Raw genomic sequence first — 15,801 nt, 5'->3', positions numbered from 1 at the left:
TACACCTGTTAGTAACTTTTGTAGCCAAAACACGTGAGTTCAGTAATTAGAAATGATGTCCCAATACTTTTGGCCACATAGTTTGGTGTGATGTGATGAGCATGGGATGAAATAGTGGATTGGGCTCAGACAGCTCACACTAACGTTAACGCCGTGGCTCTTAGACGGCCGCCGCTGAATGTTTATTTGATGTTTTGGGACGACCGTGTGTTGTTGAAGGTGATGGTGTAAGCTCATTAGCAATTCATTAGCCTGGATGGCTCGTCTAGGTGAGCTGCCATCTCTGAACAAAGCCTGTTAGCTGCTCCTTTGTTGGAGGTGATTAGATGACATCACGGGTTGACAGGAAGTGGATGCACATCCTGTCAGAGAGGGCACACCTTTAATCACAGTCAAGATCAAACTGAGTCAGAATCAACTTTACTGATACAGGTACGCTCACACACACGCTCACACACACACACACACACACACACTTCATTTATTCGTCACACCACATACAGTGTATCACAAAAGTGAGTACACCCCTCACATTTCTGCAAATATTTCATTATATCTTTTCATGGGACAACACTATAGACATGAAACTTGGATATAACTTAGAGTAGTCAGTGTACAGCTTGTATAGCAGTGTAGATTTACTGTCTTCTGAAAATAACTCAACACACAGCCATTAATGTCTAAATAGCTGGCAACGTAAGTGAGTACACCCCACAGTGAACATGTCCAAATTGTGCCCAAATGTGTCGTTGTCCCTCCCTGGTGTCATGTGTCAAGGTCCCAGGTGTAAATGGGGAGCAGGGCTGTTAAATTTGGTGTTTTGGGTACAATTCTCTCATACTGGCCACTGGATATTCAACATGGCACCTCATGGCAAAGAACTCTCTGAGGATGTGAGAAATAGAATTGTTGCTCTCCACAAAGATGGCCTGGGCTATAAGAAGATTGCTAACACCCTGAAACTGAGCTACAGCATGGTGGCCAAGGTCATACAGCGGTTTTCCAGGACAGGTTCCACTCGGAACAGGCTTCGCCAGGGTCGACCAAAGAAGTTGAGTCCACGTGTTCGGCGTCATATCCAGAGGTTGGCTTTAAAAAATAGACACATGAGTGCTGCCAGCATTGCTGCAGAGGTTGAAGACGTGGGAGGTCAGCCTGTCAGTGCTCAGACCATACACCGCACACTGCATCAACTCGGTCTGCATGGTCGTCATCCCAGAAGGAAGCTGACGCATAAGAAAGCCCGCAAACAGTTTGCTGAAAACAAGCAGTCCAAGAACATGGATTACTGGAATGCCCTGTGGTCTGACGAGACCAAGATAAACTTGTTTGGCTCAGATGGTGTCCAGCATGTGTGGCGGCGCACTGGTGAGAAGTACCAAGACAACTGTATTTTGCCTACAGTCAAGCATGGTGGTGGTAGCATCATGGTCTTGGGCTGCATGAGTGTTGCTGGCACTGGGGAGCTGCAGTTCATTGAGGGAAACATGAATTCCAACATGTACTGTGACATTCTGAAACAGAGCATGATCCCCTCCCTTCGAAAACTGGGCCTCATGGCAGTTTTCCAACAGGATAACGACCCCAAACACAACCTCCAAGATGACAATTGCCTTGCTGAGGAAGCTGAAGGTAAAGGTGATGGACTAAACCCAATTGAGCACCTGTGGCGCATCCTCAAGTGGAAGGTGGAGGAGTTCAAGGTGTCTAACATCCACCAGCTCCGTGATGTCATCATGGAGGAGTGGAAGAGGATTCCAGTAGCAACCTGTGCAGCTCTGGTGAATTCCATGCCCAGGAGGGTTAAGGCAGTGCTGGATAATAATGGTGGTCACACAAAATATTGACACTTTGGGCACAATTTGGACATGTTCACTGTGGGGTGTACTCACTTATGTTGCCAGCCATTTAGACATTAATGGATGTGTGTTGAGTTATTTTCAGAAGACAGTAAATCTACACTGCTATACAAGTTGTACACTGACTACTCTAACTTATATCCAAGTTTTAGTTCTATAGTGTTGTCCCATGAAAAGATATAATAAAATATTTGCAGAAATGTGAGGGGTGTACTCACTTTTGTGATACACTGTACATATAGATAGACAGACAGACACACACACACACACACACACATATATATATATATATATAAATAGACAGACAGACAGACAGTCAGACAAAGAGACAGACAGACAGACAGATAGATAGATAGACAGACGGACGGACAGACAGATAGATAGACTGATGGGCGGATGGACGCACAGACAGGTAGATAGATAGACAGACAGACAGATAGGTCACTTTATTAATCATAAAGGTAAAGTCAGGTATTACTGCAGAAGTATTTAAGATAAGTATTACTGTACAATACTATACAGGTGTATAAATACACTAAAGAAAGGTAATATGAGTAGTGTAACGTGAGTAGTGGTTAGTAAAATCTGTTAACTAGTATGTACAAACAGTAACCACTCTTATGGTCTTGTGTTTATTTTTAAGTGTCAGTTCTGGTGGTCCACAGCCCTTCCCCTGCTGATCCAGGACACGTGATCCAGCACTTAATAATGTGCAAGATGTGCAAACTGAAACCGTGCAGGACTTAGAAGGTCCAGGACTGGAGACCTGGAGGGTTTATTCTGTTGATTATTATAATTAATTGCTGACTGGTGTAGGACTGGTACGAATCTTCCCAGACCAGATCGCTAGCGTGGTGATCGGTGGGGGGGGGGGTTTGTTATTGCAGGTGACGTGGTTCCTCCTGCTCGGTGGCTCCTCCTGGTGCTGGTGCGCTCCTCCCTCTCCCGGTGCGTCTGGTGCGCGTCTCCGCTCCTCTCCGAGCTCGCAGTGTTTCAGTCGGTTGTCATGGCGGAGGGACGTGGCGAGATTCCGCCGCTTCAGCCGCCTCTCCAGCTTTTCTCGCCACCGGCCAGCAAGCGGCCGTGCCTGCGTCCTGCTCCGCGCGGGCCTGGACCAGGGCCCGGGCCGGGGTTTTCGGGTGCGCGTCTTCGCTGCCCGGAGTCGCTGCTGGACTGCGCGGCCAAGGCCGTGGCGGAGAAGTGGGCCTTCGAACGGGTAGAGGAGCGCTTCGAGAGGATTCCCGAACCGGTGCAGAGGCGCATAGTTTTCTGGTCTTTTCCCAGGAACGAACGGGAGATATGCATGTACTCGTCGTTTCAGTGCCGAGCCGCGGCGGAGGAGACACCCGGTGCGTCTTCGGCCGCGTCCGCTGGATCGTCCGCGGGTGCCGGAGCCGCGTCTGCTCCGGCAAGCGGCTCTGCGGCTGCGGGCACGAACGGAGGAGCTGACGGACTGCCTTTTCGCAGAGGGATCCGCCTTTTGGAAATGGGATGCGTGGAAAACGTCCTGCAAGTCGGTAAGTCCACGCACGGTGTTTTCTCCTCTCTCTCCCCCCTTTTGTTTATCGCTTTCTCGGAAATGGGTCGCGCTCTGGATTCTTTGGAAAACAGTTCCAAGAAGATTTCTGGGTCCGAGCAGGCTAATGAAAGCAGTCTGGTTTTATGAATTATGACTTTGTTTAATGATCGGGTACAAAAAAAACTTAAGATCGAGCTCAGTTTGCTCGTTTGATCATGTTTGGTAATTGTCGGGTTTGAAAAACAGAATCGCTTTCGTGCTTTTGGGTCGCGTTTCACTGAGCGCAGGCTTTTAAAGATTAAATGGGCCGTTTGTCCTGGTTTCAGTGCGTGTAATCCGACTTTTACACTTGCTTTCGTGCGTGGACCTGTACACTTTTTTCAGGAATCACTTTAGTTAGGAATTTACCCCACGGACGGAGTCAGAAAACCTCTCAAAGTCGACATTTACGCTCACAATGGGCGCCCCGTTCTTCTGGGGAAAAAACCCTCTATTGTATATCCGTTCCCGTTTCGAGCTGTACCCGAAACACTTGTTTTTTTCCCTTACTTCTAAACTAACCACTTAAATGTGTTGTATTTTTTCCACAATGATCACACAAACGTGTTTTTCCACCCTCGACTGATAAGAGTCCTGAAATATTGCGCTTTCAAAACAAACCCTATCTGAGGCTTTTGTTCATCCTTCTTACTGATTGATCAGGACAAAGGAGCTTCATATTTCCCGACACTGTCACTAAAATCCCACTCGTATTTTACTTTTCTGGTGCTTTCTATCAAAATACGTGCTGTTTACACAAGAAATGCTTTGTTTTAGCGAAATAATGCCTGCAATCGCTCACACAATGAGCTCTCCTCCCCCCATGATTGGAAAGAGCTCAGCCATCAATCAGCACAGAAAGAAAAGCCTCTCCTATAGCCCCTTTATTTTACACAAAGGAGGACCACACAAGCTCCATTTCTATTCTATATAGAGAGAAATATAGATAGCCGAGTGCTTCTCTAGATTGTGAATGCATTTTTGTTTATTGCTCACATATTTAAAGTAGCAGAAGGTTGGCTGGGTCTCCAGGATGTGCTTAGTCCTGGGCTTTGGGCATTTAAAATCATAGAAATTAATGTTAAATGTGGATTAAAAACGTCATGGATGACAAATGGTAATGCAGTAGTTGATGCAAATTCATAGTAAGTTTGCATAACATAATGCAAAAGCCCTGTTTATGGTTTGTTGGTATGTGGCATTCGGTATTATGCCTTATTATAATAATAGAGATATTACATTCATTCATTTATTTCTGTGAACCCATTTGGCCTGGTTTGGGTCGTGGAAGGACCAGACGCAAGGCAGAAATACCCCGGATAGGGTAGAAAGCAATGGGCTGCTATGCCACCCAAGCTCCTTATAGGCTCGTCACAATGATAAGTAATTGGCAGCTTGTTGTATATGAATATTTAACGTAATAAAAGTGCTTTTTTAATCTTCGACTGCTCCTGTTTTTCGGAGACGCCAAACAGATCATTCTTACACCGGTTTCCCTTCTTGGCACAACCTAAACAAGATTGCACTATTAAGAGCACCTCCCAATGGCTGGGCTGTTTGGACACCCCGTTATTAGACTTCACCAGTCATGTCTGTATAGACACCGGACCGGCTGATAGCAATGCATTCTGATGTCATTTGTCAACCAAACTGTAATGAAACCTTTAGAAATGAGATCAAACTAGGATTTACCCTTGTTATGCTAGTCCGTTACCTCAGCAGACCTGACACACGTGGTTCAGACGAGGTTTATTCACAGTCCACGCTGACCGGCACACACTGCCCACCTCTGTGCGCCGCCCGTCTGTAGTGTGTGTTTTGGTTTCTTGAAATAGCAGCACCAGGATTCCCCAAATCCCTATTACACTTAGGTGTTAGCAGGGCCGCGAAAGCATACACGTACCTGATTCAATAAAGGAGCCGCGGCCGGTTTATTCTTACAAAAGCTCTGCTGTGTTGCGTGGAAATGCGATAACCGGGCTGTAATGCAATAACGCGCCCACTTATTTAACAACCTCGTATCTGCTCCACGCCTTAAAAAAACCCGTTCCTGAGCCGTGCACTTCTGGAAAACACACATGTGGTGCGTTAGCGTAAAATAGCTACTCAGCTAATCAGCTATTTATGATGTCAGGTGTGTGTTTATCTTTATTTCAGTTCGTTAGCATTTATGTTTTTATTGGTCCATCTAGGAAATATGGTATCGTTGTTGTATTGTTGTGTATCAGCACCATGCTCAGCTTCTTCCAGCACGCTGATCTTCCATGTAGATATTGGAGGAACTGGAGCAAATGGTTAGCATTCGCTTTTTAGTTCTTGGATTGAAACACAAGCGAGCTACTGAGCTGCTGATGGCACTTGACTTGCTACTTGCTAATTGGCCAGGCATGGAAATGTGACACTGGCTTAGCTAGCCATATGCTAATTACAGGACTACACAAAGCAGACCTGCAAAGAACTATTAATTAAATAAGTAAAAGCCTTTATTTGTATCACCGTTGTATTGCAGATGACCGGCCAATCAGCTCCTAGACATCTTACGCCAGGAGGAAATCAGATATAACCCAAAAGGCCTAGGTTACCCTGTCCACAGTCAAGCAAGCGTCGTATCACTGTCAGCTTAGAGGCTGGTCATGTTTTTTTTCCCTCTGTTTATGGGATTTTAAAACTATAAGGGGCTCATTTCTATGTGGAAGAGTTGATTTTCTGCCCTTGAGGTTTGTAAATGTGGTAGATGCATATTATTTAAGGCTAAATTCTGTCATGGGTTTTAAAAGTGGTGTTGATGATGTGCTTTAATCCAAAGCGACCTATAATTGTGACCGAATACAATGCAAGCTACTGAGGGTCTTGCTCAGGGGTCCAACATTGGCAGCTTGGCGGCGGTAGGGCTTGATTACTAGTCCAATACTTTTGTTACTTTGGTATATTTTGATGGACATGATCAGTGTTTGGATAAAGCTAACATAAGGAACAGGAACTGTATACGTATCGTCGTATCTGTTTATGTTTTCATATCTTATTTTGGGAGGAGGGTCAGGGCGCACCAAGTCGGTTTGAATAGCGGCTTCCTGTTTCGGCTCGCTCCTCCACTCGCGGCGTATCGCGAACGTGTCCTCGTGTACTTCACGCCGTAACCCTTTTGTCGTAACGCCCGTCTGTGCCGTCGACACTTCATTATGTGGTTAGTGAAGATGTGTGAGAGTGTGAGCTAGCGCCGGCGCGAGCTTTTTTTCTTCTTCTTCTTTCACTCCTGCGAATCTGTCAGCGCCGGGCGAGACAGGCACGAGTGGCCGAGGTACCGAGTCGATTCTTGTTTGTTGTCGTTCTTTCTTCGACTCCTGTGCCTCCTCTCTTTGAACCCGAGAGTCACAAAGGATGTTTGTCATTCTGATGTTTATGACGCCCACGCCGGGCTTGAGGTTTTAACACTCCGGTCTGCGCGAGGAGGCCGGGTTTCACTCACGAGTGTGCTAGATTAGCCATCACGCTTCCTGAATATGCAAGACCCGTCTCGAGTACACTCGGTCTGATGTTTGAGTAAAAAGAAGAGCGCTGGGTGACTCAGAAAGTCTGCTGGGTGACTTCTGAAGCTTCACAGACGTTCCTTTGTAGGCTAAAGCCCGTCTGTCATGCTCTTAATACTTCCTAATGTTGTGCTAGGTTTTTCACACAGACGTGCCAGGCTTCTCATTAGTGTTCTGGGTCTCACTTGCTTGAGGAGAAGTGCTAGAAGAATCACCAAGCTCTGAAAAGCGTGCAGGCCAGGAAGCTCACCATGCTTTTAGGTGTCGTAAACATCTCACATGTCTGCTAGGACGTTTGTAAGTTAGCACGCTCTCACCGCTTCGTAACTGAAGCTTTTAGGATTATTCGGCGAGTCTCTGGTCCTCAAAGTGACCTCTGTACCTCACTCGATGCCTCACTAGCACTTAAGGCTGAAATAAAAGTACCAAATGATCTACAAGGTGTTCAGAAGCACGTCAGGCGTCTTTTGGGTCCACAAGGCCATCAGAGAGTTCTAGTCTCTTGTTTTAGTCTTAAACCTCACAAGCTCACCAGAAAAAAAAAAACATATAAGCCAGTAATCAAGGGAAACAAGCCTAGCGTGAATAAAAAGCTGATGGAATATGGGTTACCCTGTCCACAGTCGAGCAAGCGTCGTATTACTGCGATGATACAGCGCTTGATTGGCCCATCAGCTCCTGAACATCTCATGCCAGGAGCAAATTCGTCCGGCCGATCAGATATAAGCCGAAAATCGAAGGGAAAAATAGACAGACGTGTCGGCTGTGTATTAAAAGCTGCTGAAACACGGGCTACCCTGTCCACAGTCAAGCAAGCATTGTATCGCTGTCAGCTTAGAGGTTGCTGTTTTCGCCTGATTTTGTGTGGAAGAGTTGATTTTCTATCCTTGAGTCTTAAAACCTTACAGGCTCAATAGATGACACAAAAGAGGTATCGTGGGCAGGATGGGAGATTTTCACGTCCCTAAAAGGTGTCTTGGACAATCTAAGGTATTCCTAAGACGGTATGAATTTGCTGGACGACCTAAAGAGCGCTAGGAGACACTGAACGTTCTCACATACGCTAGGATTCATAAACCTTCATAAGCGGCGTCTCCGTCCTTCCGAGTTGGCGTGCTGGTTAGAATAATTAAATCCCGGGTTTGTTTGCGTACGCCCCCTCCGCCGTTCCTGCCCCTTTCGGAGGAGCCTTCGGCTTTAAGTCAGACCCGAGGATTATTACGTGTCATGCTTTGTTACCCAGCTGTAGAACCCCCGCTCGGTGCTCTATAAGGGTAAAGGGAAGGCTGCGTCCGCGGACGGGGTTTGTTTAAGGGCTGGTGGTTGTGACGGGGCGTTTTTATAGAGCCTCCTACAGCGCCGCAGAGGCAAAAGTCGCATCCCAGAGGGTCCGAGGTTTTTCTTTCTTTCTCTTTCTTTAACATTTTAATGCTTCAGACCGTGACGCCGCCTCGCCCTGGAGCGCGAGCGCTTTTTTTTTTTCCCCGACCCTCAGATTTTGGCGTTCGTGGTTCCGTCAGGAATGTGTCTAGCTGGTGGTTTGGGTGGGAGTGTTGCTGTTTTGCTGGTCCTCCTGCATTTATTAGTTTTCCTGTCAGGGGCTCTAAAGGGCGCTGGCAGATCCTGCGAGGCATTCCTGCTATCACGAGCGCCCGGTCGAACCGCAGCCGATCCAGACGGCAGTTTAATTCTAGCGATGGTTTGATCTGGCGTATTTTCCTCCCTAGTAGGACCGCGGCGTCTTTCCGAATACAAACGTTTTCATACAAGCGACGTGCGGCGAGACCAACACGCCGTGACGTCTCCCGCCCTTTGTAATCGGGACCAGTCTCGTACCCGTCTGACAAGGGAGCGCTAATTCGTTTCTGTCCGTCTTTGGCCGGCCGCTCTGACAATGTTTAATCAAGGTAATTAATTCCATGCCTGCAAGTCTCAAAGAAAATCAGTTCGACAAATCGTCTTTTCTTGCACTTATTAAGAGGGGGCTGCTGAAGGACGCGGCCATTAAGCACTTTTTCTTCCCCTCAAGTCTTTATCAAAGGAGGAAAATTAATTTGGAAGCGGGTAAAGGAGGGGAGGCAGGTACCTCATCAGCACAATGTTAGAGGAGAAAAATTGAGGCTAGACGAGACTTCTCGGGCCTTCCCGTACTAAAACCTTAGAGAAACACAGTCGATTAGTTATGGATTATGGATTTGTCTCATTATTATCAGGACGCTCGTGTGTTGGCACGGTCGGCAGCATTTTTAGACCTTCAGGCTTTGGGTTTGGAAGTCTGGCACAGGTTCTTATTTTGGAAAGTCACGACTGAACTCAATTCAATAATTATTAAATTCTTGCTTTGTTTTTTCCGTGACCTTTGGATCGTGTTGATCAGAAGCGCTTAGCATACGGAGCAAGACAGGAATTGGAAATCTGGTTGCTTTCCTAACATCATAGGGGTGAAGTTCTAGGCCCTTTCTGTATAACATGCAGACGCTATTCCTAATTTTAGGCTTGGGCTTTGGATGCTGAGTTCGCGATGGTTAGATTTGATCTGCTGATACTGTAGTTTTGTACCACGCTCTCCTTTTTGTGGTCTGATGTCCGCCCTTATTGGGGTCTGATGTCCGCCTTTATTGGGGTCTGATGTTCTTCTTTTTAAGGTCTGATGTTCTCTTTTTGGGGTCTGATGTTCTTCTTTTTAAGGTCTGATGTTCTTCTTTTTAAGGTCTGATGTTCTCCTTTTTGGGGTCTGATGTTCACCTTTTTGGGGTCTTATGTTCTTCTTTTTAAGGTCTGATGTTCTCCTTTATTGGAGCCTATAAGAACGTCTTGGGCTTCGGATGCCGAGTTTGCTGGTTAGATTTGATCTGGTCGCTCACGTGTGTTCAGAAGTCCGTAGGTTTAAATCCCAGGTCCTAAATGAGGCTCTTAACCCCCGGCATGGATCGTCTCCCATATTTGGCTAAAAGCTTCGGCTGACTCGATATGGTAACCAGCGTGGAGAAACTGGAACCGTGTAGCGTCCGAAAAAATAAACCAATAACACAAACACGCGAGGTGCACTCGAGCGGCCAGAGAGCAGAAAACAGAGACCCGAGCGAAAGGGCCCCCGGTCAGGGGCTGTAAGACTAAACCGGGGAGCGCAGGAAACACATGCCGCCCTCCCCCACGCCAGCCCCTTTCATCCAGCCCAGATCTGCAACGTGGGTTTTTTTCTCCTCTTTTCTTCCTCCTGCAGCCAGTTCACATGGAAACTTAATTTTCTCAGTCTGGAGCAGAGAGGAAGGATAAAGCACGCTGGAGATGGGGTCAAATATCCTGCCAGAAGGCAAAAAGAGGGAGAGAGAGCAGTTAGCGCTGTGCAAACCTCTATGCAAATGCGTCGCGGGCGATTCGGATGCTCGGACGAGCGCCGGCCGCGTCTCACGTGCGGTTAGCATTTAGCAGACGCTTTTATCCAAAGCGACTTACACAATGAGCTGAACACGATGAGCAATTGAGGATTAAGGGCCTTGCTCAGGGACCCAACAATGGCAACTGGGTGGTGGTGGGGCTTGAACCGGCAACCTTCTGATTACTAGTCCAGTACCTTAACCACTGAGCTATCACTGCCCTGATTTAAAAGCTTTTCTTTAAAAAAACACGACTCGCATGTTTGTCTGAGCGCTCGGAGCTCCGGCGCGGCCCGAAAAACTCGTCAGTAGTAAAATTCTGTCGGGGTTTATGTTTATTTTATTTAAACAGCCCCCGCACCACGCACAGATGCAGGGTAAAAGGGTAAAAGCAGTCTATGCTGGGGTCTGATGTTCTCCTTTTTGGGGTCTGATGTTCTTCTTTTTGGTGTGTTATGTCCTCAAAGGTCTGATGTTCTCCTTTATTGTGGTCTGATGTTCTCCTTTATTAGGGTCTGATGTTCTCCTTTATTGTGGTCTGATGTTCTCCTTTATTAGGGTCTGATGTTCTCCTTTTTTGGGGTCTGATGTTCTCCTTTATTGGGGTCTGATGTTCTCCTTTATTGGGGTCTGATGTTCTCCTTTATTAGGGTCTGATGTTCTCCTTTATTGGGGTCTGATGTTCTCCTTTATTGGGGTCTGATGTTCTCCTTTATTGGGGTCTGATGTTCTCCTTTATTGGGGTCTGATGTTCTCCTTTATTGGGGTCTGATGTTCTCCTTTATTGGGGTCTGATGTTCTCCTTTATTAGGGTCTGATGTTCTCCTTTATTGGGGTCTGATGTTCTCCTTTATTGGGGTCTGATGTTCTCCTTTATTGGGGTCTGATGTTCTCCTTTATTGGGGTCTGATGTGTAAAGTGTAAATGTGTGATGTGTAAAGGCGACTGGTTAAGTGTGTCTGTGTGTGTGTGTGTGTGTGTCTGTGTGTCTGTGTGTGTCTGTGTGTGTGTGTGTGTGTGTGTGTGTGTGTGTGTGTGTGTGTGTGTGTGTGTGATGGAGCTGGACTTCTCCAGTCCAACGTTGTCTCCAGTCGGATCCTTGATGCCCCTCGTACCGCCTGGCGCTCTGATTGGCATCCTGGAGCGTGCAGGTCCCTCCCTGAGGCGCCGGGGCGAACGCGGGGCCCTTTTGTTTTGGAGCTTTTAGGATGGAATGAGGACGAACCCGTCTCTCATCGCGTCTCTGTGAAGCTACCTGCTGACTCGCGACAGTCAGTCTGGGATCTAAAGCGTAAACACGCGCCTCCGCCCTGATGTAAACGCACATTAGCGCCTTCACCTTGAAGGCACCTCGGGGGCTCACTTCTGCGGGCGGCTAGTGGATTTAGGTAGCCGCGCCGGCGCTGTTTCATAACACTCATTCCAGCGCAAATGTTCCGTTTAGCGTCCTTTCTGGAGCGTCAGCACTTTTAGTTAGCGATGTCTGACGTTCACGTGCAGCTAAAGGAGCTGCGTTCGTTTCTAAAGCACTGTTAGCATAGGTCAGCTTTTAACAAAGCTAACAACTTTTAGTCATTGTAATGACCTAAAATACAGTGATGCTAGTTTAAGACTATATATTTATGCGGCAGGTTTAACTAAGTGTAGTTATTTACGACGTACATCACACACTAACCACCAGTTAGCTTTTTAAGTTATATTTTGTGCCTAGCACTTTGACACTAGATGTTTCAGAAACCGCACGGAGGCTAAACCACGTTTGATTAGCATGTTTCAGCTCTTTCAGGCTAAGCTGAGTATGTTGTTTTGCTAAATGTGCTCATATTCCATTTCATTTCATTCCAGAGAGTATGACTGTAAACAAATATGCTAGCTAGCCGTCAAGGCTAAAGATGCTAACCGAGATGAATCTGTCACCATTATTATTGGTAGTAACGAGGTTAGCTTAGTCTGGCCTTCAGACTGGAGGTTTAGATCAGCAGAAATGAATGTAAACAAGCTTTTTAAACGACAGCGTTAACAGAACAGTTGACTTCTTTGTTAGCTAGCGGCTAATCATTAACGCCCTCAGTTGTGTAGCATTCCTGATCCATCTGAGCGTTAGTTGTGTTGTTGATTTTGCTGTGTCATAAGCTAATGATTAGCTAGCAAAGAAATACTTCAAAACACTCCAGCTATGCTGAAGAGGCGGCTTTACAGACAACAACGTTTTTATGTTCAAACAAACCAGTTTGTTAGAATCTGATCTCCTCCTTTTTGTGGGTCTGATCTACTTTTAGGATCTGATGCTTTCTTTTTAGGGTCTGATGCTCTCCTATTTGGGATCTGACGCCCTCCTTTTTAGGATTTGATCTCCTCTTTGGACCCTGATGTTCTCATTTTTGGGGTCTGATATTCTTCTTTTTGGGGTCTGATATTCTCCTTTTTAGGCTCTGATATTCTTCTTTTTGGGGTATAATGCTCTCCTTTTTGCTGTCTGTTCTCCTACTTTTTGGGGTCTGATCTACTTTTAGGATCTGATGCTTTCTTTTTAGGGTCTGATGCTCTCCTATTTGGGATCTGATGCCCTCCTTTTTAGGATTTGATCTCCTCCTTTTTGGGGTCTAATGTTTTCCTGTTTTGGGGTCTGATGTCATGATCTCCTCCTTGCTGTGGTCTGATCTCCTTTTTGGACTAAAATAACCTCTTTTTTGGGGGGGGTCTGATCTCCTTTTTGAACTCTAATGCCCTCCTGTTTTGGGGTGTCTGATGTCAGCCTTTTTGGGGTCTAATGTTCTCCTTTTTTGGGGTCTGACCTACTTTCCGGAGTCTTATGTCCTAATTTTTTGGCTCTGATCTCCTTTTTGGGGTCTGATCTCTTCTTTTTTGAGGTCTGATGTTCTATTTTGGAGGTCTGATGTCTCCTTCCACCCTACTAACCGCCCCCAATGGTTTTTTTGTACCCATGACATTACTGTGGTTGTTTTCAGGTCTTTCTGTGACTCATGTTTTTCGTCTAAGACTCTGGGCTTGACTTTTGCCCCGTGTTGGGTTGTTTTTAACCGTACAGGCAGCAATTTTCCTCCTGCATCACGTCTGCCAGCTCGCTCACCTTCGTGTTGATTTTCGGAAGGCGGGCCTAAAGGGGCGAGGCGTCGAATTTAAGTCGGGCGAAACCAATATCTGTGTGTGTTGCCGGTGCAGATGGTTCGTTTCTCTGTTAGGCCAGATTAGGTTTAAGCCCTTTCATCGTGACCCCCTTGTCTGTCAGCGCTTGCATATGAGAGGGGTGAAGAACGACGTGACTTCTAAATAATGAAAAGCCCATTCATGAGACGAGCACGGTCGTGCCCCGTCCTATACCCCCCTGTTCTATATTAGAGACGGGGTATGAAATATTGATAATCAGAGGTGGGTTGGGGCCTGGCTGAGGGGTCACACTGTATAAATATAATATAAATATCAAAGCCCGATTCTTTTGCGGCTTCCTTTTCGGCGCTGTGTGCCAGCGGTGGCTGATGTGGCTCATTACACACTTGCTTTTCTCCATTAGGGAACAGATGAGTGCAGGAAAATGGGTGCCGAAAACGAGAGAGGGAGGCTAAGCGAAAACAATCAAACTGACATATGAAAGGTGGAGTAAATAACCAGCCGGCGGAGAGAGAGAGAGAGCGCGCGAGTGTGTGTGTGTGTGTGTGTGTGTGTGTGTGTGTGTGTGTGTGTGTGTGTGTGTGTGTGTGTGTGTGTTTGCGTCCGCATGGGGTGTGTGGAAAAGAAAGAGACACCCTCATTAGTCTTCCGGGCCTGTATGACTTTGGGGCCGGGGCTGACGAGCGACACGTCGGAGCGGCAGACGTACCGAGAGGTTCGCCCCGTCCTTCACCAGTAAACACCTCCTCCTTCTCTCCGGCATGATTAATACGGTCGACAGCCATGGGGATATACATCTGGACACACACACACACACACACACACACACACACACACACACACACACACAATCAACCCCAAACATCCGTACCCCCCCCCCCCCCCCCCCCCCCCCCCGTACAGGTTCCCTGCCATTCCACCCATCCCCCCTCGAAACGAGAGGCAGGCCGTCTGGAAATGTGATTCACCAAATCCACCACAGCCGGTGCTATCGGGCGCCCAGTTCTTCTCCCAGTTCTCCTCCCAGTTCTCCTCCCAGTTCTCCTCCCAGTTCTCCTCCCAGTTCACGCTAGCTAATCAACTGGTAATATTTATTTTGTTTATTTATTTATTAGGATTTTAATGTCATGTTTTGGGATCTGATGCCCTCTTTTTTGAGGTCTGATGCCCTCCTTATGTTCTCCTTTTTGAGGCCTGATCTTTTTGAGAACTGATGTTCTCCTTTTTGGGGTCTTTTCTCACTTTTGAGGTCTAGTCCCTTTTTGGGGTCTAATGTTCTTCTTTTTTGGGTCTGATCTCTTTTTTGTGGTCTAATGTCCTCCTTTTTAGGGCCTGATCTCCTTTTTGGGGTCTTATCTCACTTTTGAGGTGTGATCCCTTTTAGGGGTCTGATGTCCTTTTTGAGGTCTGATCTTCTTTTTGGGGATCTGACTCCCTCCTTTTTTGGGTCTGATGTCCTCCTTTTTTGTTGGGTCTGATCCCCTTTTTGGGTCTGATGTCCCCTTCTTTTTGGGGTCTGATGTTCTCCTTTTTGCGGTCTGATGTCCTACCGTTTTGGGGTCTTATGTCCGCTCTTTTTGAGGTCTGATCTCCGTTTTGGGGTCTAATGCCCTCCTCTTTAGGGTCTGATCTCTTTTTTGGGGTCTGATCATCTTTTTGTGGTCATATTTATTTATTTATTTATTAGGATTTGAACGTCATGTTTTACACACATTCATGACCGGAGCTCCTGGAGGAAAACCACACAGACACGGGGGGAACATGCAATCTCCACACAGAGAGGACTCAGACCGAGATGCGATCTTCTTCCGCCTGTCCCAACTGAAGTCAGAGTCGTGCATAAAAGAGAGAACAAAGCTTAGAATGGACCGTGCGGCTGTACAGGCAGAGGGTGGCATCAGAATGGCTTCATGGTGGCATCAGGGGCCTGGATTCCCTGAAACGGATTGTTCTTGGTCACGGTGTAACAGGATCAGGGCGTAAGGGGGCAGCCATGGTGCGACTGTAGGAGTCCATGGAGAGAACGACAGGATGTTTTCCATTTATAAGTAAAAACATTTATATCGTGAAGCTTCGTGGACTGGCTGGTTTGATACGTGATGTTAAGCGCTCGCCACCTCGAACACGTGAAATCTTAACGTCACAAAGCATCTGGGTAGGAATGTAGGGCATCAGCGATTCCAAATATTTGTGTTCTGTATCATCTAATCTCTCAATTCTCAATCCAGAAGCAGAATTTAGCCTAAAAAGACATTTTTTTAACAACATTTTTCCTGAGTGTGACGGAGCTCTAAGCATCTTCTCTTTTTGCTGTGGCAGCAGAACGAGGGTAAAATCAGCGTTAAAAATTT

At 46.7% G+C, this 15,801-nt stretch overlaps 1 protein-coding gene across 1 annotated transcript in view; it reads left to right on the top strand.

Moving 5' to 3' along the window:
- Positions 1-2,865: 2,865 nt before the first annotated feature.
- The window catches only part of zswim5 (zinc finger, SWIM-type containing 5), a 42,351-nt gene continuing 29,415 nt past the window's right edge, over positions 2,866-15,801 (top strand). Inside the window, exon 1 of the mRNA XM_062987556.1 lies at positions 2,866-3,376. Coding sequence (XP_062843626.1) covers positions 2,866-3,376 — 511 coding nt within the window. The remainder of the gene's footprint in view (positions 3,377-15,801) is intronic.

Source organism: Trichomycterus rosablanca, chromosome 25, assembly GCF_030014385.1.
Source record: "Trichomycterus rosablanca isolate fTriRos1 chromosome 25, fTriRos1.hap1, whole genome shotgun sequence".
NCBI classification, from domain to species: domain Eukaryota; kingdom Metazoa; phylum Chordata; class Actinopteri; order Siluriformes; family Trichomycteridae; genus Trichomycterus; species Trichomycterus rosablanca.
This window is presented reverse-complemented; position numbering and strand designations above follow the sequence as displayed.